General features: G+C 40.8%; 1 protein-coding gene across 7 annotated transcripts in view; it reads left to right on the forward strand.

The window, feature by feature from the left end:
• Positions 1-791: 791 nt before the first annotated feature.
• ELAVL4 (ELAV like RNA binding protein 4) overlaps positions 792-26,018 on the forward strand; it is a 64,969-nt gene continuing 39,742 nt past the window's right edge. Inside the window, exons 1-2 of one of the 7 annotated variants that reach the window (XM_071436699.1) lie at positions 792-917; positions 23,086-23,326. In XM_071436699.1, the coding sequence (XP_071292800.1) occupies positions 870-917; positions 23,086-23,326 (289 nt within the window). In that variant the 5' untranslated portion in view covers positions 792-869. Of the gene's footprint in view, positions 918-1,215; positions 1,352-3,290; positions 3,387-3,805; positions 4,158-4,359; positions 4,420-4,762; positions 4,938-5,121; positions 5,333-23,085; positions 23,327-26,018 lie in introns of those variants that run through there. The other 6 variants (XM_071436697.1, XM_071436704.1, XM_071436701.1 and 3 more) reach the window with 6 other exon arrangements.

The following is a 26,018-nucleotide window of genomic DNA, read 5'->3' on the forward strand; positions in this document are numbered from 1 at the left end:
GACAGTTTGATACCTTGGGAGTCTTAGGTGCTATTGAACACTGGATCCTTTCCACGTATTTCAGTCTTGTGCTCTGATGCGTGCAACAGTGGTTTAGTAAATGAATTTAAGCCACAGTAAGTCATAGCAGTATCTTATCAAGTTGTCTTCAATTTGCTTGAAGGTATAGTTCATATTTTCTAGCAGAATTATTTACATGCTGAATTTTGTCTTCCCATGAAAGAACCCTCTTGTGAATGTAGTGCTGATTTTTTGTTCTTCTGTAATACAAACCAGTTAGTTGGGTGTGCTTTCCCTTTAAATTATACTTTGTTCTCAAAACTGATTGGATTTTACCACTTTTGCTGAATGGAAAGCTCCTCTATAAATTTTAAGGTCCCTTTAAAAAAAAAAAAAATCTGCGTTAAAAGCTAAGTGATTTTAGGGTTTTGTTCATGGGCTTGCTGCTGGGGAGGAAAGGGCATAAAACAGTGACAATTTTTTTTCCTCCTGCTTGATAAGTGTAGGGGGGATTTACGTTGTATATCACAACCAGCAGCTATTCCAAGAAAAATCTTTAAGATGGTTACTTGGATCTGTGTACACTGCCCACCTGGTGGTTATGGAGTGAACTGTTACTTTAAAGAATAGTTTAAACAACAGCCATGTTTGGGGCAGGCTAATCTTGCAAAGAGAGCAGTACATATAACAGGAGTCTACAGTGTGATAAGGGGAAAATTCAGCTCACTGACTAGATGTTTTAATGTGCGAACTCTAGGGAAATAACATATTGACTATTCTGTTGTGCGCAAGAAAATTGAAGAACCCTTTGCAGACAGAGGGCTTGCAAAGGATTCTTTCTGTTTCTCTTAACCAAAATCTGTGGCAAGATGTTTGAAATCAGCAGGACGCTTAATGCTGCTTTGTTAAATAATGAGGTAATATTTTGTCACTTTTTCTGGGCAGCATCTGTTTTTTCTCCTTTTTCATATGTTGGTGAAGGATTCAGTTTAATCTTATGCAAGTAAGAGATTTTTTTTTAAAAAATCATTCTTCAATTTATTATTTTTTTCCTTTTGATGCTTTTGGAGAATTGGGTTGTCTTTTATTTGCGGTTTCAATCGGCTGCTGTTGCCTAGGACATTATGCCACGTAAGGCTTCTAAACTGCACAGAGTAGGTAGTTATTAACGCTGAATTGGCTTCTGGTATAGTCCATCTGGGCTCTGTATGAGAGAGCTTGCTAGCGGCTACTGATGCTAAGATACCCGCAACCTTTGGGATGTATGCGTGGTGGAGAGGGGCTCAGTGATATGAGATCACTTCTTTTAAGGGAAACTGTCATTAATGAGTCAAGAAACTGCTCATTTATGGTAAGGAGAGGGAGGGGGGGGCTGGGAAACAACCCTGTGATTTCATTTTGATATTGGATTAGCTGTTTAAGACAAGTTTCTTTTTGTGGGGATGGAAGATTGCACTAAAAATATGCTTTGCTCAGGGGCTTGCTGGCTGATGCTGGAGAGACTGTATAGAGAATCTGATGCTTTACAAATGTCACCACCGTGATGCGGTGGTCAGTCCCTTTCCCTGAAAGATAAATGGTACTATTGGAAACACGAGAATAAGGTTGACTTTTTCAACAATAGGATTCTGCCTTTGTCTTTCCAGAGAGAGGCCTCTGAGGATGTTTGAGCATTTGTTTTAGTGTTTCTCGGGAAGGCTGCGTGTGTGGGGCGCTTTTTGGGAAAGCGGTCAGTGTGCAGAGTACCTGGATTTATAGATGGATAAGATTAGCTAATTTTTGAGAGGAGCAGCGAGCGATTATTGTTTCAGAAAAATGGCTGAATCTTGATATGCACAACGAATTTATAGTAACGAAGTAGGCTGAAGTTGAAAAGACTTAAAAATAATTTCTGGGTGCCTTCTCTGGTGTTATTAACCCCTGAAGAGACCTTAAGTAAAAAATATGCATTACAGATCTAACTTTAATATTTGATGTATGTTTGTACAGGAATCTGTGGTAATATACTAGCTGTTGTAGCATTTTGATGTCTGTGTGTTCAGTCTAATGGGTCACCTAAATTTGAGTTAGGAAATGTATCTTACAGGCTCCTTTAATCTATGTTAGTTTTTACTAAGCTACAAATGTGCTCAGAGAGATGCGTGGTGAGAGAAATCCTCTGCAGCCTTTCACATTGTTCATATTTTAATTGAATTCAGTGCTCATTCCACAAATAGATTGTATGATGTTTTTTAAATGTGATTTTTCTCCTTGCTTGGTTTGTGTATAGCTGGATTTTATGAGCTTTACTACATTTCATACGTTTTATTGGTGTGTTTAGTCTCTGTGTGTGTTTGAGCGTATCTATGGTTTAAAGAAATTTAAAATGTACTGAATGTCAGTCCCCAGCTTAGCAGTGTGAAGGGAATATTTATACTTTTAGAAAGATGAAACTTGTAGAACAATGATTTGATTTATGTGTTTTGAAAATGGTTTTGGTGGTTTGTAGTCAGGTTTTCTTTCTCTAGGAAAGAGCTAAGTGAGCTTATAATGTGGCCCATCCTAGCTTTCTCGGTTTTCAGCTCTTACATATAAAAACGCTTTCAATGGTACTGATTTTTTTAATTTTTTTTAAAGTATTTAGTTGTTGAAATGAATCTGTGGATGGTGAAACTAAACAATCCTATGTGTATTAGTAGGGTAATACTCGGTTGCTTTAGTTGAGATAAATGTAAATTCAAGGTTTGTTGTAATTACAGAGTGCTATGCCTGGTTACTTAGTACAGAACATGCTTTAGGAAAATACCTCTCAAGTAAAGAGAAAGAAATGAATGCATCCTAACTTGTGAGAATTCTTACAGAACTTGCCGTGGTCGGAAGGGGGTAAAATATTGCTGTTGGAAGTGAAGTTTTGTTAGTTTGTCAGTGGCAGCAAGGGGAGGATTAATGAGTGTGCATTGTTAAGTTAAGCACGTTTCTCGAAGGCTGGAAAAGAAAATTCTTTTAAATGCTCCAAGTTTGCTGTTGTTTTATTTCCTGTCGAGCTGAAGAATAATGAAGTGAGGTGGCAAAATAATTCTGAAATACTACTGTCGTTCGGGGGGAGCGCCCGATAAAGAGGTGTCTGCTGTGCCTTAGACATTGTCAAGTGGCAGCAACATCAAATCCAGTCCTTTAAAAATACGTATTTTAAAAAACCTCACCGGGCGGAAGGAAGGAGAGATGGGTTGATTATTAAAATCAATAGTACCTGAAAATAAATGCAGCTTTAAATGCACGTCAAAGTGCTTTTGTTGTGCCTTTAAGCCTAGAGGCAGATCATTAAATATGCATTTCTCCGGAAAGCAACTGTCGAAAAAGATAAGGTGGTTAAAATACGCCGGACCTGGGAGCGGGGCGCGCAGGAGGTAAGGAGATGTAGGCACTGGAGCATGGCCGAGGTATGGCACCGCCGGGCCCAGGGGTGGGAACAGGGGGAACCAAAAAAAAAAAAAAAAGAAAAAAATTTAAAAAAAAACGGGGCTGCGTGTTGTTTCTTCAACCGGGCCTTAATTACTAGACACAAGCAGCAGTTCAGAAATCTGGTCTCTGTTGTTGTAGAGGTCACCGCATCATTAACATTGTCAATCTGGCAGCGGCTAATTTCAATAGCACCTGATGTCGCAACGCCTCCCCCCCCACACACACCACACACACACCCTCCCTCCCCGCTGCCGGCCCCCCCCGCGCGCGCGGCGCGCTCGGCCAATCAGCGCGCGGCGCCGCTGACAGATGGTCCCATAAATGGCGGTAAAGGGGCGACGGCGGCCGCCAGTCGCAGCAGGGCCCGCGCCGCTCCGCGCGCTCCGCTCCGCGCGTCCCGCCCCGCGCCGCTCCGCGCTCCGCCCGCCGCCGGCGCCGCCGCCCTCCCGCCGCAGCACCACACTGAGACAACGAGATAATATACTTAGCTATTATTATTTATTATTTATTATTATTATTATCGCTGCCGCTATTATTTTTTTATTATCGATAATAATTTCTCGCTGCACAAACGTCTAGCAGTGTGCTTTGTGGCTCTTCAAAAAAAAAAAAGAGAGAATAATAATAATAAAATAATTCCCTGAAACCTTAGCAAAACCGTTAGAAGAGTTGAAGCCTTTCAAGACACCCAATATTTGCCATTAAGAATGGTTATGGTAGGTATTAGTAGTTTTAAAATCTGATCGTAGCGGGTTTATATAGAGGTAGATATAGAAGCTAACATACAGGTTTTCCCCGAATCTGCATCATTCTCAGTCTGTGTTTTCCCATGAATTTAGTTTTCTGCTACTGATCTGTTTGTACATGATCTCTCCCTTTCCCCCCCTCCCTTTCTCTTTCCCCCTCTCTCTCGCTCTCTCTCTTTCATATTTAATGTCTGCGTATCCTTTAATAAAGGATGTACTTTGTCATTTTAAGGTAATTGCGATTTCTCTCAGAATAAAGAGAAAAGCTCATTTCTAATGCAAGGCTGGTATGTGGCTAACTGAAATGCAAAAGGAAGAAGAGGCTTTTTTTTTTTAAGGGTGGGGGAGAGTTAATTTCCACATTGACATTTTGGAGATACAAATGCAGAGCAAAATCCTTGGGGGGGGGGGGGGAAATGTTTAAAAAAAAAAAGCCTCGAGATTGGTAATTTTGTTTTTGGTGGACTGCGCAATAGGTATGGTAATTTTAAAAGAGGGTGATTTATATGAGCTTCAGTAAATGCTGCATATTGTATTTCAAAGAGTTTCCTGTCGTGACCTCATAAAAAGAGGAGGAGGCTTGTATGTGTTGCAGTGCCTAGTATATGTCGATTTTGTTGCATCGTTGGGCAGCAGCGCTGTAAGAAGGAATGTCAGCTTTTACATAACGCTCTTTTTGCTTTTGACTCTGTGAGGGGCTGTAAGGGTCCATCTTTGTGATCACAGATGGAGTGGAATGGCTTGAAAATGGTAAGTGAACGGGGAGAGCCTGCTCGTGGGGTTTTGTCTCGTTTCTCGTGTGCCTCGCGAATTTCTTTTGTTCAGGGCGGCGGATCGTGAGTCATAAAATAAAATTAGAGAGCCTTGTTTATTTTCTTTTTTTTTTTTTTTTCGGTGGGATATGTCTGCCTGTGCGTGTGCATATGTATCTGTACATCCATTTACCGTGCCTAGCTGCGATGGCACTCCACAGCGTTTCCATTGAACGTTGCGTTTCAGTTGAGCGCGGATGGTCTCTGCTGACAGTCACGGTGTCATGGTACCGCGTGTGCCTGGCGGAGCGGGCGGCCGATGATGCCTTTTAATCTCCGTTCCTATTACACCAGCCTTAAATACAAACCTAATAATCGCCTCTAAAAATCCAGGTATCGCGTTTCCCATGGAGCCGGTGCTGTCGAGGATGGATGGATGGATGGGTGGATGGATGGATGGATGGAAGCAAGGGTGTGTTTTTTTTGTGTCGGGGTGGGGGCTGGGGTTGGGGGGGTTGGGGGAGAGCCGTGTTGTTTTGTGCTTTTTTAAATGCCGGGAGAAGTCAAAAGCCATTTATGTGAAAAATAGTATTTCTATTTTTAGCCCGTATTCTCCTGGCGGAGGAGCCCGGACGTGCTCATCTCGTCCCCTCTTTTGTGCTTTTCCTTACAGATTGTGCAAAATGGCATGATCAGACACACAACTGCGGGCACCGGGGCTGCGCCGAGCGGGGCGACCCGGGTGGGGGCTGGGGCCGCCCGCACAATACCCGGCCCTCCTGCCAGCCCCGGGATGGGGGGGCGCGGGGACCCCCCCCTTTCCCCCCTAATTTAACGTTTTGCAGACTTTTGCCGCGGATATTTATTATAACCGGGGAAACAAAGCGACGGTCTTTTCCCATTCTTACAGGATTGTCTTTGTCTAGCTGCTTGTTTTGATGGGTGTAAAACAAATAAGATTAGACTGAGCAGCCGAACTGAAAGCGATAGCTGGGAGGAAAAGCCAATGAAAGGTTGCCGGGGAAACGAGCATAGGGGAAGCTGAGTGGGGGAGCAGGTGGCAATCATGTGGGAATACTGCAAACAGTGTAAAAAAAAAAACCTAAAAAAAAAAAAGAAGCAGGGGCTACCTCGATTATCTCTGCTCTTCTTTGTGGCAGTCACAACTTTAATTATTCTTTATAAATAGGTGTTAATTACATTTCTGGCTCAGGCTTACAGTGATTTCTAGAAATCTGGTTTTAAGCATCTGTTCTTTCTCCTTTGCAAAAGAGGGTTATCTTTTTTTTTTTCTTCCCCCTCCCTGCTGTGAAATTGTACGTGCAAAAAATTGCAAGGAATCCTGTGAGGCAGTATAAAAAAAAATGTAAATTATATTGAATGAAGTTGACAGAGATATAATAGTGAACTCCCACAGCTGATAGCTTCTGCAAATCATTTCTTAGAATTTTCCAGCAAATGTCCCTATGAGAACAGTAGGTAGAATGAATTTACCCTAAGCAGTGATTTTGTGTTAAGTGATATTGGTAATTTTACAAAATCAGATGGTTATATGGCAGAATAATCGGTTCAGGGGAGTTCACCATGTTTTAGGGTTTAGGCACTGAGAGGAATTGACAAAAATACTGAAATTATTCTTCTCTTCGTCTCCGGCCCCACCTTTAGCCACAGTCTGTTCTCTATCTGCTGGAGCAATATCCACTTCCAGTGTCGGGCTCCTTGTGGCAACTCTACTTTTTAAACCATGGCTGAATATTTTGTTAATCGTGATGGTCTCTTAATTGTAGTGGCAAACAATAATGGGAAATAGCTGTTGGTGCTAGAAGTGTTAAAAAAGCGTAGTAGACTAGTAAGTGATAGACGGTAGCGTAAAAGATATAAAAATGTGGTTGCCCAGAAAACGTTCATCTATCACACATCAGGAGGCATAAGAAGCAAAGCAGGAATATAGAACACGCCTTTCTTTCTGTCTTCGGATTTGTAGATATTTTTACTTTATTCCTTTCTTTGGTGCAGGGTTACTTTGAATGTGAATTCATGCAGGGATAGTAGTGCTTGGTTGAAGTAGGAATTTTAAAAATTAAATACCCTTTTTAATTTGTTTTAAGTATTGCTTCTGCTGCAGTCCTTTCTGTGAAAAAGTGATTGAATGGCCCTCTGAAAACTGCACTGCTTTACAATGTAGAGGGGGAGAAAAAATCTTGAGGGGGTGTGTGCGTGTGTAAAATTCCGTATTTTACAGTCTGTGCATGTGCAGAGATGCATTCTGACATGCATTGTAGTTGTACGTGAGAGTAAAATAATTTTTCTTCTGTCCAAAACAGAGATACTGTGTTCTAAATCTGTTAACTTAGTCATGACAATAAATAAGGGTGCCTTTTATTATACACAGCTGCATTGTTTGTTTTAAGAGTCATCAGCTAGTAGTTACATTTTCATTTTCTGTTCAATTTCGTGTTTCTACAAAGATTTAAAAATAATGCAATGGTTGTTTTACGGTGCACGTGTTCCTGCCCTGATCTTCCTCTTTTCTTTGTTTTAAGATTATATTAATGAATACAGCCTGCATGTACATAGTGACATTTTCTTTCTGCATGTAAAAGATTGCATTGTAAATCTTCCTATAGAAAAAATAGCTGTTAAGTTAGTGAAATAGAATTAAGATTGCTAGTAATGCTAAACGATGAAAATGTAAAACCTTTCTGTTGAGACAAAAAGATACAGAAAATGTAGTTGTCCTTAGACATGACATTTTCCTTTTTTTAAAAACTGTTGTCTTGGTGTACTAGTCAGAAAGGAGGCAATCTTGCAATTGGATATTGATGCAATGTAAATACCAGCCATCAGTTTAAAATCCTATCCTCATGTACTTAGCATAATCAAGTTCCCATGTTAGATACAGGGATGCCTCTCCACTGGTGACTGGCTTGGTTGCCTCCTTTGCTTTCTTCTTCTTTATTAATTTTACCTTTTTGAGCTCTCTCAAAGTGAGCCCGAGCTGTTGTGACAAAGGATGGTTACAATGAGCTGGAAGGGGTATACTTAAAAATCCCATTTGAATGGGTTTGAAATAGTCTTCATCATCTTTATTTGGTCCTGTTAAATATTGTGACTCTATTGAAAGAAAATCTAGTTGCATTAAACTTACATATATTTAATGGATTAATTTTTTTTAAATAATATCTTCTAACTTGCAGGGAATGGGTTTTTTTTTTCCTCAGCCTTCGTATTTGGTATGCTGGGAGTGTACTAATTAAATGCAGGTTATTTTCTGTGAGTAATTGTCATACTATTGGTACATAACCTAGAGCCACTCTAAACCCTGAGGTTTTTCGGAAGAAATAAGGTATGATTGCATCCCATATTCTGGCAGGGGAATTTGGTGTCTTCTTTGGGAGCTTGGACTTTGGAAACAATTTCAGCAAACAGCCCAGGCAAGAAATGGACAGTGGCAGAGAATATTATGGTGAGAGAGATGCAGATAACTTGACAAATCCACTTGTCCATTTTGGCAATCTGTGTCCTCTGCACACTTCATTTACATGCCTGGACACATTAAAATGTACATTTGTTTGTCTGTGGGACAGCTAACTGGATACACTCCGATGCACTGGCAAATACTGCAATGCAGTATTTTTTCAATGTCATTGGGGTTTTGGGGGAGAAGTGGGCACAAACAGTTTTACTATAAGCGAGTAGATGTTAAAAAGCATGGTACCTCTGTAAGGCATAGGCCAGATTTTGCAAAATTCACTAATCTGTGATGGAAAGTCACCCCTCCCCCTTGCACTCCTCTTCTCTTGCTCTTTTCCTTTCTGTGTAGGGTGGAGGAAGAGATGGGTACGTGTGTATTTGTGTCTGTGTTTTGTGCATGTGCATCTTCCTTTCCCAATTGAATGGATGTTAAAGAAAATGCTGGGATTTGCACGAGGAGGGAAAGGACATATGTGCAATGTAACACTTCCCAACCGTTTCTGTAAATGTCCAGTTACCAGCGGTGTAGGACTTGGAGCAACTTTAAAAGAAGGCACATTTTTAATTTTCTAAGGAACTTTGTGAAGAGGAGGGCGGTGTTGCAGTTCAACAAGTATGATTGATAGATTAAATCCTAATAAAACGTGTTTAAAGGGTGCCTGTACCTTGCCTTAGCCTTTGGGTACGTTTAACCATTTGAGATAATGTAAAGGGAAGATGTTGGAGAAACAGATACTTAGAGACTCCTTGCTTGCTTTTCCCCTCAAATGATCAGTCTTTACTTTTTTAAATACTGGAATATTTTAGGTGCAAGGGGCTTTTGTAGGTCACTAGCTTTACAGCAAGAAGAAGAAAGGGGGGGAGAAAAGGTCTCAGTGTGTCAGAGGCAGTAATTGTATAAAATTAGCCATCTAGAAAAGGCAGGAAAGGCTTGCAGGAAAGAAGGAGGCACTAATATGTGAAACAGCACTGTGCTAGTCAGGGAGATAATGAGTGATAAATTTGAACTGGTGCAGTGGTGTGATGCCCATTAATTTCTCAGAACCTTGACTTTGCAGGTTTGTTACTCCGTTGTTCACACCTTTAATTATAACTAGTTTTGGATGATAGCTTGGGGCACTGAAGATGAGACCTTTTGTTTGTTGTTTACTCATTTAAATATTCAGAGTTTGCAATAGCATTGGAACATCAGTGTTAGAAATTACATACTCTCAGATGAGATTATAGTAAGAGTGCAGTTAATTCTTGGAACTGCCTAACATTGTCTTATTTGTAGCATTTACATTGCTTGCATGAATTCATTAAGAATTAGCTCAGCAATATTAGGCTGAGCTTTATTTTATGTAGTGAAAATCTGCGTGCCCTAATGGAGCTCCTGATGCGTTATTGCTTATTTAGAGCCCCAAAAAGTAGGGAGGAAGTGGAGAGCCCATCTTACCTATTGTTCTACCCTTGACAGTGCCTTACATGAGGACTTTCACCTCAATGGCTAAGAAAATCTGTACAAGCCAGGAAATGCTGAGAACCAGTTAGGAATTAATTAATTAAATGGGGAGAAAAGACAGAATAGTAAGAAAATATTTAAAACAAAGGATAGCTAAACCTTTGTGTGTCCTCTCTGGAAATGTAGTTGCACCGTGTAAGATGCAAACCTGGCTTTGACAATATTTAGAGGCACGATGTATAGAAAATGCTGTAGTACGCCTTCGTTGCTAAGGCACGCGCAGTTGCGTCAGCAATGCTGTTGTGATGGGAAATTATTCGTCCTTGAATTCTGGGGGAAAAATAAGCTTTCATTTATTTTATTCCTTTAATTTTAAACTTCTCTAATTGCTATAAAATTCCATATACTGCTGCTGGTAGTCTTCCCAGTCTGCAGACGTGCGCCAGCATGTTCTCGGCGTCAGGGCGGTGACATTTGGTAGCTTTGGAGCGCTGGGGACCCTTGGAGCTGAAGGTGGCGCGATAACGTGTGTTTGTTTCAAAGCAGACGCCCGTGACTATGGGAGGTGGCTCTCGCTTGCAGTGCTTCGAGAAGGTTCCTCACGTAACGCGTCCGTGCCCACGTAAGTGATGTTGGTGTTGGCAGAGGGCAGCAGCGCCACTGGAGCCTTTCCAGTAGCGCCGGCCCTTCAGCTCCAGCCGCTCTGCCGCGCACCTGGTGGCGCTCGCCGAGCCGCGCACGGAAACCCAAACCGCTTCCCCGGGTTTTCGCTTCCTGAGGGACGCTCGGTGAGGAGGTCCCACCTGATCTCCATGTAGAGGCCCCTAAAGGTTGCTGCTGGAGCAGGTAACTGTGCCCCGGTCCTACCTGTTGGCCTGTAGTTGCATGCGCTCCCCTTTGGAGAGGCTGAGTGGTTTCCTGAGCACTTCCAAGTATTTTCTGCCAGGCTGAGTGCTGTTGAAAAGCCTTTGTAGAGACATGAGGGATGAAGGACGCATGTCCTTCTTGTTTTTCTTCCTTTTAAGAATCTCTCATGGTTGCATTCTAGAAAACTAGCAAAGACAACAATTTACTCACAATTTAGAATTGAAGGAGAGCTGCCTCCTCTTGTAATGTTATGTCTAATTGCCCAGCAAGGACATGGAGTTTCTGCTACTGCTGGTCAGGACAGTTGCTGGAAGTCCTTGTTTCCCTACTGTTCTTAACAGCAAAACTGGTGTTTGTTTGTTTGAGTTTGAGAATTATTATTGCTAGACAGAAGTTCATTGGAAGGTTTGACAGTGAGGATTTTTTTGGTTAATACATGGATTAATTAAAAGACTCTTGATGTCTATGAAGTGCTTGGCGTGTGTGGAAGTCAACCTGGTTCTAGTAGTTCTGATTAGAGAGGGTCATAAAAAACTACATGGGCAAAATACTAACAAACCTTTTTAAAGAGTTGAATGCTAATCTGGAGGGGAGGCCAGGCCTTTTTTCGGTCCCCTTCAGCTGATACATAGACACCCATAGTCAGCAGCAGTTTAATGTTAGATAACATGAAATTCATGACTCAACGGCATGAAATAACCCATATTTAAGTCACTACACTGTGGCGGAGTGTTAACACTTTCCGCTTTGGGGATCAGAGGTATTTGGGGTATTTGGCTTTTCTGCCTGCTTGAAGGGCTTATAAATGTGACTGTTAATTGCAGTACTTGTATTAATCTTCTGTTGGTCCTTCTTAATCTTTTAATGGTGGTCGGTGACTTTTTCCTTTACTATGTGCAGAAGATCTTGTGGGCAAAGATGTTATTTCTGTAAAGCAGAAGGCACAGTCACGACTCCATAGAAGTAATAATGTATGTAAATAAATGCTTCTTAAATAAAAATAGTTCTAATATATCTTTGTTCCAAATGAAGTTACTGGCAGTAGATGAGTAGGGGGAAGTTGATTTTTAGCAGAAAGCATGAATGCTGGAAATTCTTCCTAATATGCCTGTGCCAGCTATACTGTGACAATGTTGCTGTCGATTCCCTTCCTGTGAGAGCAGCTGTTCAGGGAATTAAACTCTTTGCTTGATGCGGAGGTCCTGAAAAATTCAGTGTGCAGCTACAGTGGTGGCTGTGGCCATTTTTAGTGTGGCCGTTGATAGGAGCTAACTCTGTGATCCAGCACAGTAGCATATTGTTCTTTAGCCTAACTGGGCCAGGACAGAATTATCATTCTGTATTTCGTGTGCTCTGTGAGAGATTCCGGAGAGCACTTCAGAATTTGACATTGTGTTTGATAATTTATAGAGCACAGTTTATATTTAACTGTAGACATACTAATCCAGGGAAAAAGAGTAGTATATTTTTAGAATCCTTTTTTTATTGTCTGTGCTTGTCATCACCCAACTACTGAAAGAAGTGCTCGCAAATGTAAATGCTCAGATAGAAATTGAGTTTAATTTCCATCGTTAGTCTTTGCTAAGTGCAAAAGTGAATATTACTTGTGTGATGTTCTCTGAGGTGATCAAGGAGCTTTGCAGCCGTATGTAGCTGATGCGGCTGCTGGAGGAGCCACGTTCTCCTCCAGCATTTCAGCACCAGGCTGGACCAGGACACTTGGGCTGAGTGCCTCCATGGCCAGGGTGCTTAGGTGAGGTAGTAGTTTTAATAGTGACAGTGTGACTTCTGTCACCAGCCTGTTTGAGGTGAAATGGATGGAAGTGGATCCAGCTCCAGCTTTAAAGCGCCTGCCTGTGGCCGCTGTGTGTTTTAAGGAAAGCACAGCCAATAGAGGACAGTAACTTGGTTCCTTTGGCTTTTTTAATACTTAACCATTAGTTCATGTGTGTTTAGGCTCTTAGGATATTTCCCCCTGCTGATCTCTAATAGTGGATGTTGTATTTCCAGTTACTTTTTGACATCTAAGTGAAATGTCATTTGTGGGGCTTGGAGTCAGGACAGCTGGGGTGGTCTGTCTTCCCCCCTGTCCCCTAGCACCTGAACAGGGACTGAGCTTGGCAGGGCTCCCATTGAGTGCTTGAGCAGAATTGTTTGAACCAGGGGATTGTTATCCATAAGGTCTCCTCAGCTTTTGAAGAGGAGTTTTGGTGCATTTTTAATTTCTTGCTGTTCAGGGTATGTTTGTTAACTTACATTTATTAAGGAAGGTGTTTGGTTTGGCCCGTGGCATGCTTCTCTTCTGTAGTACAGAGATTAATAGTTTGTCTAGGATAGAACATAAGGATCTGTTAGCCTGACCTGTGACAGATATGTCCTTGATATTTTGTCCTTTATTGATGAAGAATATATTCCTAATCTCTAATAAGTCTTTGAGTTTAGCATAGATGCTTTCATGCATGAGATTGTTTGAATTTAAGCATTACTGAGATATTTATGCCATGCAGTACTTTAAAACTTATACTCATTTAAGCCATTTTGTAGGTAGTTTTGTGAGACCGAGTAAACAGCTACCTCTGTTCTCTCAAAGGTGATTTCTGGTTATTTTGCTCCCAGAAGCTTCTCAAACTTAGAATTTCTATTATCCACTCACTTTCTTTAAGATGGTGATGGCGTATTATTTTCAGTAATTCATGGTAACTTTGTCTACCATGGGTATGTTACAGAAGTTAGAATGCTTATGTTTTATGAGAAGGTTATTTCCATTAGCAATGTTAGTGTGATAGAGAGCTGTAGACTAGCAGGTGAATTGTGGTAAAGATGTAAATTTATTTTTTATTTTTAATCTGGTTAAGTTTTAAGAGAAATACTGATAGCTTTCAGCAGGCAAAGATTTCTAATGATGGAGATAGGACTTAGCTGAACATCATAGTTTCTATTTTGGGGTCTGTCTCGCTTAGACCTGCAAGCTGCAGTATCCATAGAGATGCTGTTGCCAGCAGTTGAGATGTACACATGTTGATTAGTGTTTCCTAATTGCATTTAGCAGTGTGTCTTCATTAACATCCTGTTGAGGACAGAGCCTTAAAACATCTTGGTTGGGTTGTGTGTTTCACTAAGCCATCCATTCCTGCCTAACATAAGCCTGGCTTTGCATGAAAAATACATGGGCAACATTTTCAGAAGAGCTTATGGCTTAGGAGCTGAAATCCTATTGCAGTGAACTTTAATGAATATTAAATTGCTTAAGGGCTCCTGAAAATTGTAGCTTTTTGTTTCTAGAACTTCAGTAGAAATAACAGCAGTGGGGGGTTGGATGTTCCTAGGCTTCACGGAGAGCCTGCACTGTCCTTGCTTTGCTTTGCCTTCTGGTAAGTAGATGCTTTTAGGCTTCAGTATGGCTCATAACACAGGTTTCACTGACTAAACTCTGGGGTTGCAAATGATTCTAGATTATTTTCTTAAAGGGAAAAAAGCATAAAGTGGAATTGTGACAGGTCTACAGCAGCTGAAGACTTGCAGCTGTCTGCTTCTTTCATGAACGTGTACGTCCCCGTGGGAATCTGTGCGTCAGTACGCAGTGCTACATACATATTCCCAAGTCAGTAATAGAATTCAGTTACAGATTAGCAATATTTAACTCAGTAATAGAGTCAGTAAACCAAACAAGTAAGTAGTGATTAGGAAACAAAACTGAGCTAAAAATAAAATTCAGATAGTAACCAGAAATATAAAAAGACTCTCAATTTCCTTTGCTTTCATTTCAGTGTATTTTTAGGCTGCATGTCCTTTAGACTGAGAATCCGTCTTAAGTGTTGATCTCTACCATGTTCTTACTGTCTAATATGTAGGCTTTTGAGAGACCCTCTTCTGTATTTCAGTTTCCCTCATGTCCTTAATGTTTTTGGTGGTATATCTGTTTTTTTAGCACCCTGTTAACACAGATTTCAAATATGGTTTCTGTTAGTCACAGTCTCTTTTTCAAGAGGGACAATGCAGTCATGGGGAGACTTCTTGCCTTTGTGGTATCTAATAAACTCTGCAGCCCATGGAAGAAGATGGTTTCATCAAATTTTGGCTTGGAGTGTCAATCAAAGAGCTCTTTTTGCTGAGACTTGATTTTTTTTTTTTATTCCTTTAGCCTTCATATGCATCTTGAGAGAGCAAGTAGTAGCCTCAGTGAAAAGACAGGAGGGAATAAGAAGCAATCTGGAATGATGAAATTACTAAAATAAAGCCCGTGTAAAATTTTAGGCACAGGGTTGCCTGGTATGAATTTGGCAGAAGTAGAAGTGCGATTGAAGAAGAAATAGATGTTCCTTCAGAAGTGAAAGCCTGACCGTGTTGTCTTTATTTCAGTCCAAAAATAGTGCAGCCCTTTGAGCAGAGGCGGCGGGTGACCCCCGGAGACACGGGTGGGCAGGAGCCACTGGTGGCCTGTCCCAGGACAGAAGTAGGACACATCCCTTTCACCAGCCTCTCTTGCAGTCTGTGGGATCCAAGTGGTTGGAAGGGTTTTTAACCTGAGCATGTTGGGTCCCCTGTCTAATAGACAGGACACATCCATTTTCCTCTCCTGGTGTTTTTGGTGATGCCTTTCCCCAAAGCTGTGTTCCGTAGTGGTGTTTGAATGCTGTGAAATCAAGGCTGTGTTTCCTCATTTCTTCATGTCTGAATTGCATTTAATGGTAGAAATTATCATAAACTCTGGTGAAACCATTTTAAATAAATGAGGGGGTAACTGGCTAGCATTCCAAGAGTCAGTTTGTCTTAATGACAAGGATAATTCTGATCCAGACACAGAAGGGAACTTCTCTGCTCATCACCTATTACACCACTTTCTTCCCTACCACCTTCCAAGTGCTGTTGCTGTGGGCTTCAACAGGATACTGGGAGAACACTGAAGAATAGAGCCAAACACCTCTGAGGTTTCCAACAGCATAGTTGCTGATAATTTTTGCAAGAGGCAAAGAAAAAGCTGGAAATAGTTGAAGGTAAAGCTCAGTAGAAGTTCATAAAGCATCTCACATTTTGTGAGCTGAGACAGGACACAACACAGAATTATAATTATATTCTGCTTCTGGACAAATATTGTTGTCCTTATAAATGTGCCGTGCTTCCCAGAAACTGCTGTGCATGGAGTGCTTGTCTGTGCACCTGCTCCCCGGTCCTGTGTGTTTCCTCTGAGCTTTGCAGAGTGCTGAGCTCTATGAATGATAATTGTAGTTCTCCTCCTCCAATTTCTTACCCCCAGAGTACCTGCAGGAACAGTAAGAGATTATGCAAAGGATGGGATATGGTGCCTTTGTTCCTATCTTTAGTGTAGTTACTGGATGTGTAGTTCCAAGAGTGTTTTCCCCTACTGCTCAACTAGTAGCGATTGATGTTGAAGTAGTTGCAACTTATTTTGGTGTCTACTTTTTGCTCCCTACTCATTCCCTTTTGCTCTTTAAATAAAATACAAAACTGTAGAGCCCATACTTTGTGGGAACGGAAGACATTTATCTGAAACTCTCAGAAAACCTGTTGTTGGGTGCATCATTATTATACTTTTTGTTTTTGAAAAGGTTGTCAGGAGTTGTTCCTTATCAGTGGGCCAGGTTTGACGGTAGGGTGGTGCATTACAAGGCTGTCACAGCTTCCTGTGTAACTTCAGCAGTTTGCCTAGATACTTTCATCTGTTTTTTTTATTTCACTTCTGTGAAATCTCGAATAAAAAGTAACAGGTTTTTGCCTGCTTTTTGTCACTGTGTTGGTAGAGCAGCAGTCCCTGCCTTACTGCCCATTTGTAGAGCACAACTTGGTGCTGCTGTGGGTTATGTCCTTCAGGCACTGCAGTGATAACGAGAAATATTGCCAGTAAACTTTGCATTCATTTCACTGCAGATTGAGGACAGAATATTTTGGTTTAGTAAATTCATGCAAAAGCCTATAATGGACTGGTTCAGGATAAATTTAGCTATTAAAGAAAAAAAATTTCTCCTTTATTTGAACTGAGGCTTGCATCTTAAAAGGAACACATTTTTGTCTTCTCCATTTGGATCACTTCTGTGCTCTGTACAATTATCGTGGCACCCATAAATGTGAATTTGCTGAAAATGTTTGAACGCCATTTCAACCTGAGTGCAGCTCACTCTGAAAGCAAGTTAAGACGGCTGTATCTGTGCCATGAGAGCCAGAGATTGCCAGTTTTCTGAGCTGAGACTTTCAGCTGTTTCTATATTTAAAATATTAAATGTGACTTTTACTCCAAGGAAGGTAAAGATGTAGCATGTAGAAGTGTGTGTGAGTGGGGAACATGTCAAAATACGGAGGGTTAGATAATGATTTGTTTCTGGGGTATTGGATTTGCCTCCAGGCAGATAGACTAAAAAGCTTCATTTTCCTCCTTTATTTCATGTTCATGATGTATTTATTAGGTAAATAATAGCAAAGTCTAGTTGATCAGTACATAAGCTTTAATAAAAATGTAATTGACAGTGAAATTTGACAGTTGTTACAGTTAAGAGAATCTGTACTGGAGCTGCACACAGAGCATCATTTGCTGCTCCTGAGGTCACTTCAGAAAAAGCCCATGTGTGGTCCAGGTGCACCTGCTTCTTGCTCTGGCTGCAGTTGTGGTTTTGAACCAAGGAAGGCTTAAAATCACTTTATGTTCCTTTCCTTTAACACTCTGATGGGAAGGTGGCATGATGTGTCCTGAACATTCTGTGATCCAGTGCCTCATTCTGCAAAAAAATGTGCTAAATCCCTATGGAGCAAGTAGCAGTTTTGGTGCATTTTAAACTGGGCTGGGGTTCCTGGGCTGGAGCAGGGCTGAGGGACCTGGATGTGTTTGTGTGTTCTGCTCCATGCCCATGGATCAACCTCCTGGCTTTGGCATGGCTGTTCATGGCTCAGCAGATGGCAAGGCTGTGCATGGACTGGTCAGGCAGCCCCTGTAAATGGGGAATTTCTCACCTGCAGAAAAGTTCTGGGGGAACAGACTTGTACTGTGCTGACTTCTATTCAAAAGAGCAGATATGCAGGGAGTTAAAGCCTGTTCCTCATTGTATGAGGGAAACCTTTGTGAATCTACATTTATTTTCTTTGAGAGGTTTTGTTTGTTTCTTCTTTTGTCATCGTTTTTCACGAGATGGCTGTGGGACCTCTGCCATGGCACCATTTGTTTTCACTTGTAAAAGCAAACAACTTGCAATGCTAATTAAAGAGCTTTTTTAGATAAAGTAAGAGCTTTGCATTATTTATCTAAACTCTTTTTTATGGGAGAATGTTCTGAGTTTGTTCATTAATGAACATTTAGAAATAATATAAAATTAGACCTCATGAATTCTTCATGAGGTGTAATTTGCCATGATCTTTTTTCTTGGCATTTAGGTGCTGTGAACAGTTCATTATTCATAGCTAACTTTTTTGACTTCTGAGTCCTCAAAATGGATATGTCTGCATGAATTTTCTGGGGTTTAGAATTTTTTTCAGATTTTGATTTCAGGAAAAGATTGTTTCTGGTGTGTTTAGAAACACTTCTCTTTAGTGCCTATAAATAACACTTATTCTTAAGATTTTTAATCGTGATTTTTTTTTTTAAAACGTACCAAATTAGTTTGTTTATTGTGGACTATGGTCAGTGGAGTATACATAATTCAGATAGCAGGAATGGATGCTGAATATTTGCTGAATGCAAGCTCCTTTTGCTGTACATATGTGAAAGCCTTAGTTCAACATGCAGACCTTCTTTTAGACTGCTGAGAAGGAATTTTGTAAATATAAAAAAATGTATATTTACATTTACCGAGCCATTGGCTATTGCTTATGCATGCAGTAGGGAGATAAGGCTGTCTTAGTCTGTGGGTAGTTTTCCAAATGATTCATTAACTGTGCTTTGTAATGGTAGATGGATGTCACACATTTACTGTAATAAGTGAAGATTAGTGTCAGTTACTCCAGCTTGTAATAGTTGGTAATTGTAATAGTTCTGTTTATACATACAGGTATTTTTTGCGTTATTGTTGGAGCTAATATTTTAGCAGGAATAAATTGAAATTAGTTGAATTAATTGAAAAAACAATGAAGATGTGATGGAAGTATTTCTGAAACATTAGTAATGTAGGAGTAGCTCTAATGGGTATTTGTGGCAGATACTCTGTGGGAGAGGTTTATACCAAGCGTTTTGGTAAGCAGTGTTTTGCAAAACACTGGCAAAGCTTATGTTGTCTTCCCCAAAGCATTTATTTGTGAAATCTGTCAAACTAAAATACCTCATACTTTGCTGATACATTACCATAGCGAGAAAAGTAGTACACCAGGAAATGGTCATTTTTTTTAAAGCAGCAGTCTGATGAAATACGTGCACAATTTGAAACATGTGACTTAGAAAATTAGTGTTGAAATTCTATCACAGATAGTATTTGTCAGCGTTAGAATATTGAGATTATTGGTGGCTAAATGATCAAATGTCTATTAGCAATAACTGCAGTTTATTCCTCAAAGATGCTATTACCCTATATATAGAGCATCATATTGATGTATTGGGAGTTTGGCAAGTTATTGCCCCCAAAAAATAAAATGCTTCTTTGTACCAGTAGCATGTGAATGTCATCACACATGACATTTGCACTGTAATATTTCAGGACCGGTAGTAACTGCCTAAATTGGGTCAGAAAAGGTCTACAAAAAGAGATGTTGCTCAGAGCACTGATATTGCTAAATTTACTTGCTTATGGAGCTTTAAGAGTACCTTCAGGGATAACAGCGTATTTTGTTTTTAAAAAATTAACATAGGTGTTAAGTCACTCTTGAATTTTCATCATTTGTTTTGCCTATATCCAGATAAGTCCTTGATGAGTTAGGCAGACTTAGAGCTTTCTTTGATATTTTGGTAGAATTTAATTGCAGCCCAATACTTTTCTGTACTTAAAAAAAGTTATTACCAGTAATTAAAACACAGTAAGTTAACTGTGTGCCCTAGAAACTGGAGTATTGATTTAAAAAATATTCATATTGTGATACAGGTATTGAATTAAAAATTTAAATCGTGGTGTTGTGGATAGAGGAAAAAAAAACATACAGGAACTGTCATGTTGAAATCTATTTGAATAAATAATAGTCCTCTTATGTAATATGCTGACTGATGTGGAATCAACAGCTACTTAATATTAAAACCAGTGCTTGGCAATAAACATCCCAGTGCATGCACACTGAACTCTGCCTGGGGATTGAGCTTCGGGCACGTCGGGGACAGGACCAAATGTCTGGGAAGGAGAGCCAGGGCTTCCCTTTTGGTTACCATTAATAATGTGAGTTTCCACTCATGGCAGGAGTCAGTATGCACACCTAAAGTGTTTTATTCCTTTGTGCCTGTGAGAGCTTCGAATGCCAGCTCTGCTACAGAACTGCTTTTGCACAGAAATCACTCTGTAAATGGAGTTAAAATTATGCAGTAAAAAAAAAAAAAAATCTGAAGTCCTTTATCAGAAATGCTTTTTATAATTCTTCAACATTTCTCTCCATCCATTATCTTTTTTTTAATATGTATATAGCAAATGGATTTTCAGTAACCTATGACTTGGCAATAATTTGAAGGGCAAATAAGTGCCTTAGTTTTCCGTTCTACTATTAAAAAAATCAGGAAAACCTAATTGGAGTTGAGAGTAACTAGGAAGAAAACCTGGCACCTGGTGCAAAATTAGTTTATGCCAAGGTACTTTGAAGTATATGAGGAAATGTACTCGTTCAGGAACAGATTTTTACCGAGCAGCTTACTCTTAATGTTCTGAATGTGTTAAATGTCTTGGGTTGAATTCTGTTCCTTTGCTTGGTGGGGAAAGTATGAATGCTGAAAATTTAACTAAAAAGCTTTTGCAAAATGCCTAAGTAGGACACCATCCAGTTAGGAATTTTGTTTTCTTTCACAGATTTTAAAAGATCCAGGGTTATTGTCTACCGCGGGGAACTATAGATAGCTTTTGAGTCTGTTGCTAATAATAGATGCTGTACCTTCCTCGCTATGTTGTGCTGAAGTCCTGCTTCTGCTGAAACTGAAACCAGAGGTGTGGTGTCCCTGCTGGCTCCAGGGGGGCAGGATCAGTCCCTAAAACTGCAGCTTATCTTGTGGGGTTTTACATTGGGAAGAATATGGTCCGGTGATGTAAAGGCAGGCGGGAAGCTGCCGTTAACCATGTCAGCTGCTTCACTCATCCTCTGACTGTGCCTTGGCGTCGGAACTGGGATTTTTTCCCCCAAATTTCAGCTGGGTGGCTGCGGGTGCAGGCTGTAGGAGCAGGCTGCGCTGAGCAGGAGCGCGGCCGCCTTGGGGTGCGAACCCCGGCCCCGCAGCAGCTGCTGGCGGAGCTCGGAGCCGTGGGGTCGCGGAGGTGCGGAGATCAAAGGATGATCTTCCAGCTGGAATCCCGAGCTAAACAGATTTAGCAGCATCTGAAGCGTTTAAGTAGTACGTGTGAGTAAATACATGGGTGGAATTAGCTTGGAGAAGGGACGGAAGTATGGCCGGTGCCGGGTAGAACGGGGAATCTTGAAGGAAGAGTGTGTGGGGCTGGCACAGCTTGGCCAAGGATGCCAGCAGTACTTGGTGCCACGTGGCTGGTAAAATTGGCAGGGGGATTCTGGTTTGGATGTGCCCATGTCTTTCAAGAAGTGACTATTTTTGTGCAGTTTATTTTCAAAATGATTCTGCTGTGTGGTTTTAAGGCATTTCTGTTAAGCACAATGTGGCAAGGCTTCTTTTTATTTAAAAGCTGTTAAACCAAGTAGCTATTCCTGGGCTTGATAATAAAAATAATGGTAATTCAAAACTTATTTCCATTGATAAAAAAGAGGGTTATTTCCTAAATGAGGCATTAAACTAACACTGAAGCATTTCAATTAAAAAAAGACATGGCCAGAATATAACCTATTTAGACTCTGAGCCACCCTCATGCAGTTAATTTTAGAATAGACACCCTTTTTTGGGGGGGTGTGTGTCCCCATCCTCCTGAATTACGGGCCTGATTTGTCACAATATGTACCTCCCTGGATTAAAAAAAGATAGCAAATTAAGTCTTGAGTAATTATAATAATTACAGGATCAGCAGAATACCAGGTTCAGAGTGTGTGATGCCTTAGCCCTCTGTTCTCCCGTGCTTGTCCCTGTCCCTGGGCAGTGGAATCTCCTGCCTGGGGCAGCAGTTTGCATCACTGAGTGTCTGGTGGAGGGAAGCTGAGCCCATCTGAGGGACGATCTTCAATTCCAGTGAAGCTGCACATCACAAACCTCACAGCAGGCAGCAAAAGCCACCATTTGTATTGCTTTAATTTATCCAGGATTGAGGCTAAGCTGTCCCTCCCTTTGGCAGCACTGGGGACAGCGAAGATGGGCTAGAACCCACAGTAGAGGCAAATTATATAGAAAAAGCTCGAAGTACCAAGGCTTTTCTGCTTCCTTTGTCTGCCTGTGCAGTTTTGGGATGAAAACTTGTGTTCTGCAGATAAACATGCAGGCAGCTTTGCTCACGTGACGGGTGACACTGGTGACAATGGGGCTACTGTCCTGCAACACACTTTGTTAAGCTGGATTCTTATTTGTCGTTTTTTGGAAAGGTCTATTTAAGTCTCTTCTGTGAAAGCTGGAGATTTGTGTTTCAAGATAGATGTGCTTGTTATAATTGCAGCCTTCACCTGTGCCTGATAAGCCTTTCTTTGATTAAACCTTTTTGATTATAGTAAATATCTGAAGACCTTTATATCTGTGAAGATTGCGAATCCAGGGCTCTATTATTTAAAGAGGTGTCAGTTCGTTAGTGGAAAATACAGGTGGAGAATATAGGTCATCACTGGAACCAGTCAATGGTATGTCTTGGGACACCAAGTTTATTAATTGAAGGCAAGCTGAGTGATGACATGGTGCAGATTGACTGTGCCTGGTTAATGTTGTTGTCATTGCACTCTGTGATACAGTTATTAAATAGGTAAAATATTTTACCTTTTCATATAGAGCCATACACTTACTTCATCTGATTTAATGGAACTATAATTTTAATTATGATTATTACCTTAAATTATAATTAAATTTATGTGGTTTAAATTTACATTTGTGAAAATGGCTGCGTGATGAAAGCAGAAATCAGCTTCGCATTAACAAAAAAAGGTTTTTTTTAACTGCATCTTAGTATATGCTCACAGCCAAAGACTAGCATGACCTACTTTGCAACAATAACAGAGGAATCAAGCCGGGTTTTTTTGTTGAAGTATCTAAATTGGCCATGAATGCTACCTACTCATTCGTTTGTGAGTATCTTTAAAAATAGCTATTGTATCTATGAAACTTAAGGGTGGTTTTTTTCCCCTTTCTCTTATTTTGCTGTAGATAATTAGCACCATGGAGCCTCAGGTGTCGAATGGCCCTACTTCCAATACAACCAATGGACCCTCCAGCAACAGTAGAAACTGCCCTTCCCCCATGCAGACAGGGGCTGCTACAGATGACAGCAAAACCAACCTCATAGTCAACTATTTACCCCAGAACATGACCCAGGAGGAGTTCAGGAGTCTCTTTGGGAGCATTGGTGAAATCGAATCCTGCAAGCTCGTGAGAGACAAAATCACAGGTAAGCGCTTTGTGTTGTGGGTTCTGCCTGGTAAGGGTCAGCTTGTGCTTGGGGTCAGCAGAACCTTGGTGCTGCTGTCTTGCAAGTGCTAACACAGGGAATGCAGCAGATACAGTGCTTAACTTCAGGGGCAAGCCTTTTGTTTTCAGTGCTGCACACTGGATCTAGAACAGCTGAGAAGCCCCTTGTCTGTCAGCCTCTACAGATCTGGGGGAGAAATCTGAACATTGCCAGTCTGCATGTGTGTTACACACGGTGCAGCTTCTTGCAGGAGAGCTTAGACAGTGGCCTTGCTTTCCTCTTCATTCTCATTTTTATTTAACATGGACTCGTCTGAATGGCTTGAGCCAGCTGACGGTTCCTAATTCTGACTCTTCCATTTGAGCTTCACCAAACCCTCATTAATTTCAGCCTGTTTAAGAACATTCTAAAGTGAGGTGGTTCTGCATGTCCATCACAGCTTATTGACCATGGTGTTCTGGAACAGCAGTGGGCTATACTTGAAGCACACTGCTCTGGATTTCATTCACACATCTGTAGATAATAGATAATAGTTAATTAACTCTGGTCCCCGAAAACATTTTCGTTTGCAGTGATCCTTTTTCATATGAAGTAGCACCCATTGGTCGGTTCCTTCAGAATAAACGCCTCCCATGGCAGATGCTGCCTCAACAAGGAGAGGTCTGTGCTGTCACTAGAGGAGGTGTGGATGGGTGCAGATGCACCTGGCCTAATCCACATCCTTGCTGCTGCAGCCAGGAATCCACTGGTGCACAAGATGGGATGAACAATCAGCTTTTATAGGTTAGTTTTCTAGGTTGTGTGTCTACTCACACCGTAGGTGGGAGCAGCTGAAATTTCACTGCTGTTCAGTGCATCACCAGTGCTGTTATGTTTAGCACAGAGAGCAGCAGCCTTGGGAGGGAAAGGGTTCCAAAAAAGGAGTCAGCTCCCCTCAGAGGCTCTCCTGGCAACTTGGGGGTGTGCTCTGTGGGAAGAGGCACCATGGGAAGATGAGGAATTAAAATGCAAATCTTCATACCTGCTTCTATAACATCCTGGCAGCCATTGTACTGGCAGCATTAGCATGATCTGCTTAGTGCTTTTCAACATGCAATGTTGCTTTTTTGTTTACTTCCCGACACACAGCAATGCTCTGGTTGAACACAAGGCACATAACAAATGGCAGTAGCTGCAGGGCAGCTTGAGTCCTCTCAAGTGTAGTCCAGCAGAGCTTTCTTTAGCACGTTGACCATGATGTATCTATTGCAGTAAATCTGATTTGGCCACAGCTTCGGGTGTTCTGAAAAGAAGATTGAAAAATGGAATTGACTTTTATTTACTTTGGGTTTTTTTTTTCTACGGACCTTTGTTTTTCTTCTAGGCTGAAAATAATCTGAAAAATTTAACTGCAGGTTAGTTCAGTTATTTCAGGCAGGAGCAAAACCTTCCTCTACACGAGTCTTGGGTGCCTAGCTTGAATTTTCATCTTGTGTTTGATGAGCTTTTACTACTTAGTCTATCCCTCAAATTCACGATGATGTTCTTACAATATATTTTCAAGACTTAAGATATTCAGTGTTGTTTTCATAGGGAATGTCTTTGGACAGAGAGCCATTACTTCATCAGCAAGGAACAGTGTTCTTTTTGTTTCATTCCATCTCCAGGCTTTTGTCTTTCTGTTTGAAGATATGAGAAATTTGCTATATGATCTTCTGACACATTCTTGGGTAGTTTTTTTTGCCTATGCTTTTTCTTTCCATACAAGGTGCATAAATCTTTGATCACTAAAATACTTTAAAGGAACCATTCTTTAAAAAAAACTTGCGCAGATGCCTTGAGGACATCACCCCTACGTGTTGTTTTAAGAGGTGATACAAGTACAAAAGAGCCATATTTGCAAAAAAAAAAAATTGTGCTCCAAATTATCTGTGCTGTTTTTGAAAACAGAATTTTCATCTGCCAAGGTTTTCAGGCCTGTTATCAAGGCATTGTGCAACATTAGTGAATTTGAGGATGCATATTCATTCCTCACATTGAATTCAGAGTTAGTAAATCAAATTCAGTCCTCTGCCAGAAGCAGTTCGTGTTTTTAAGGTTCTTAGAACATGGAGAGTAACAAAATGGAAATGCACTGAGGTCATCCCCAGCTCATCTTTCTGGATCATCATGTAAGCATGTCCTTCATTAGGCTCCTGGACTGTTTTTTTGGGAGGGGAGGGTGGAGGTATGCCAGTAGGCTGCAAGAGGAATGACTGGCTTTTCAGGGGTTCTTTGCTTTTTCCTTATTAAAAATCAATAGAAGTATTTTTTTCTGACAGTGAAAGCTATATTGAAAAAAAAAACCCAGTGAATTCTTAAGCTATTGCTTTAGCAGTGAAGATGTGAAGCAGTTTAGATTTTGCCTGCTTTTAGACTTCTCATTGTTTCTGTTGAAAATTTTGTGGCTTTAATAAATCTAAGCTAAGCATGCTCTGTTTCGTTATGCCTTTAAAAAAACATGCTGTTCTTTCTGTTAAAAGTCTGGTTTGTCTTCATATATTGTAAGTTTGCTTCCTTCTTGCTGGGCTGAATTATCTGGCAAATCAAAAAAAAGTCAGAATAAAAAGCTGTAGGGAGAGCTTGCTTCAAGAAAAATAGAAAAGGTCATAAACCAAATCATGATTAAATAGTTCTCCTGGCAAAACCATAG

This window comes from Agelaius tricolor, unplaced genomic scaffold (genome assembly GCF_023055355.1).
Source record: "Agelaius tricolor isolate 1412-34295 unplaced genomic scaffold, bAgeTri1.0.p SCAF_11, whole genome shotgun sequence".
NCBI classification, from domain to species: Eukaryota; Metazoa; Chordata; class Aves; order Passeriformes; family Icteridae; genus Agelaius; species Agelaius tricolor.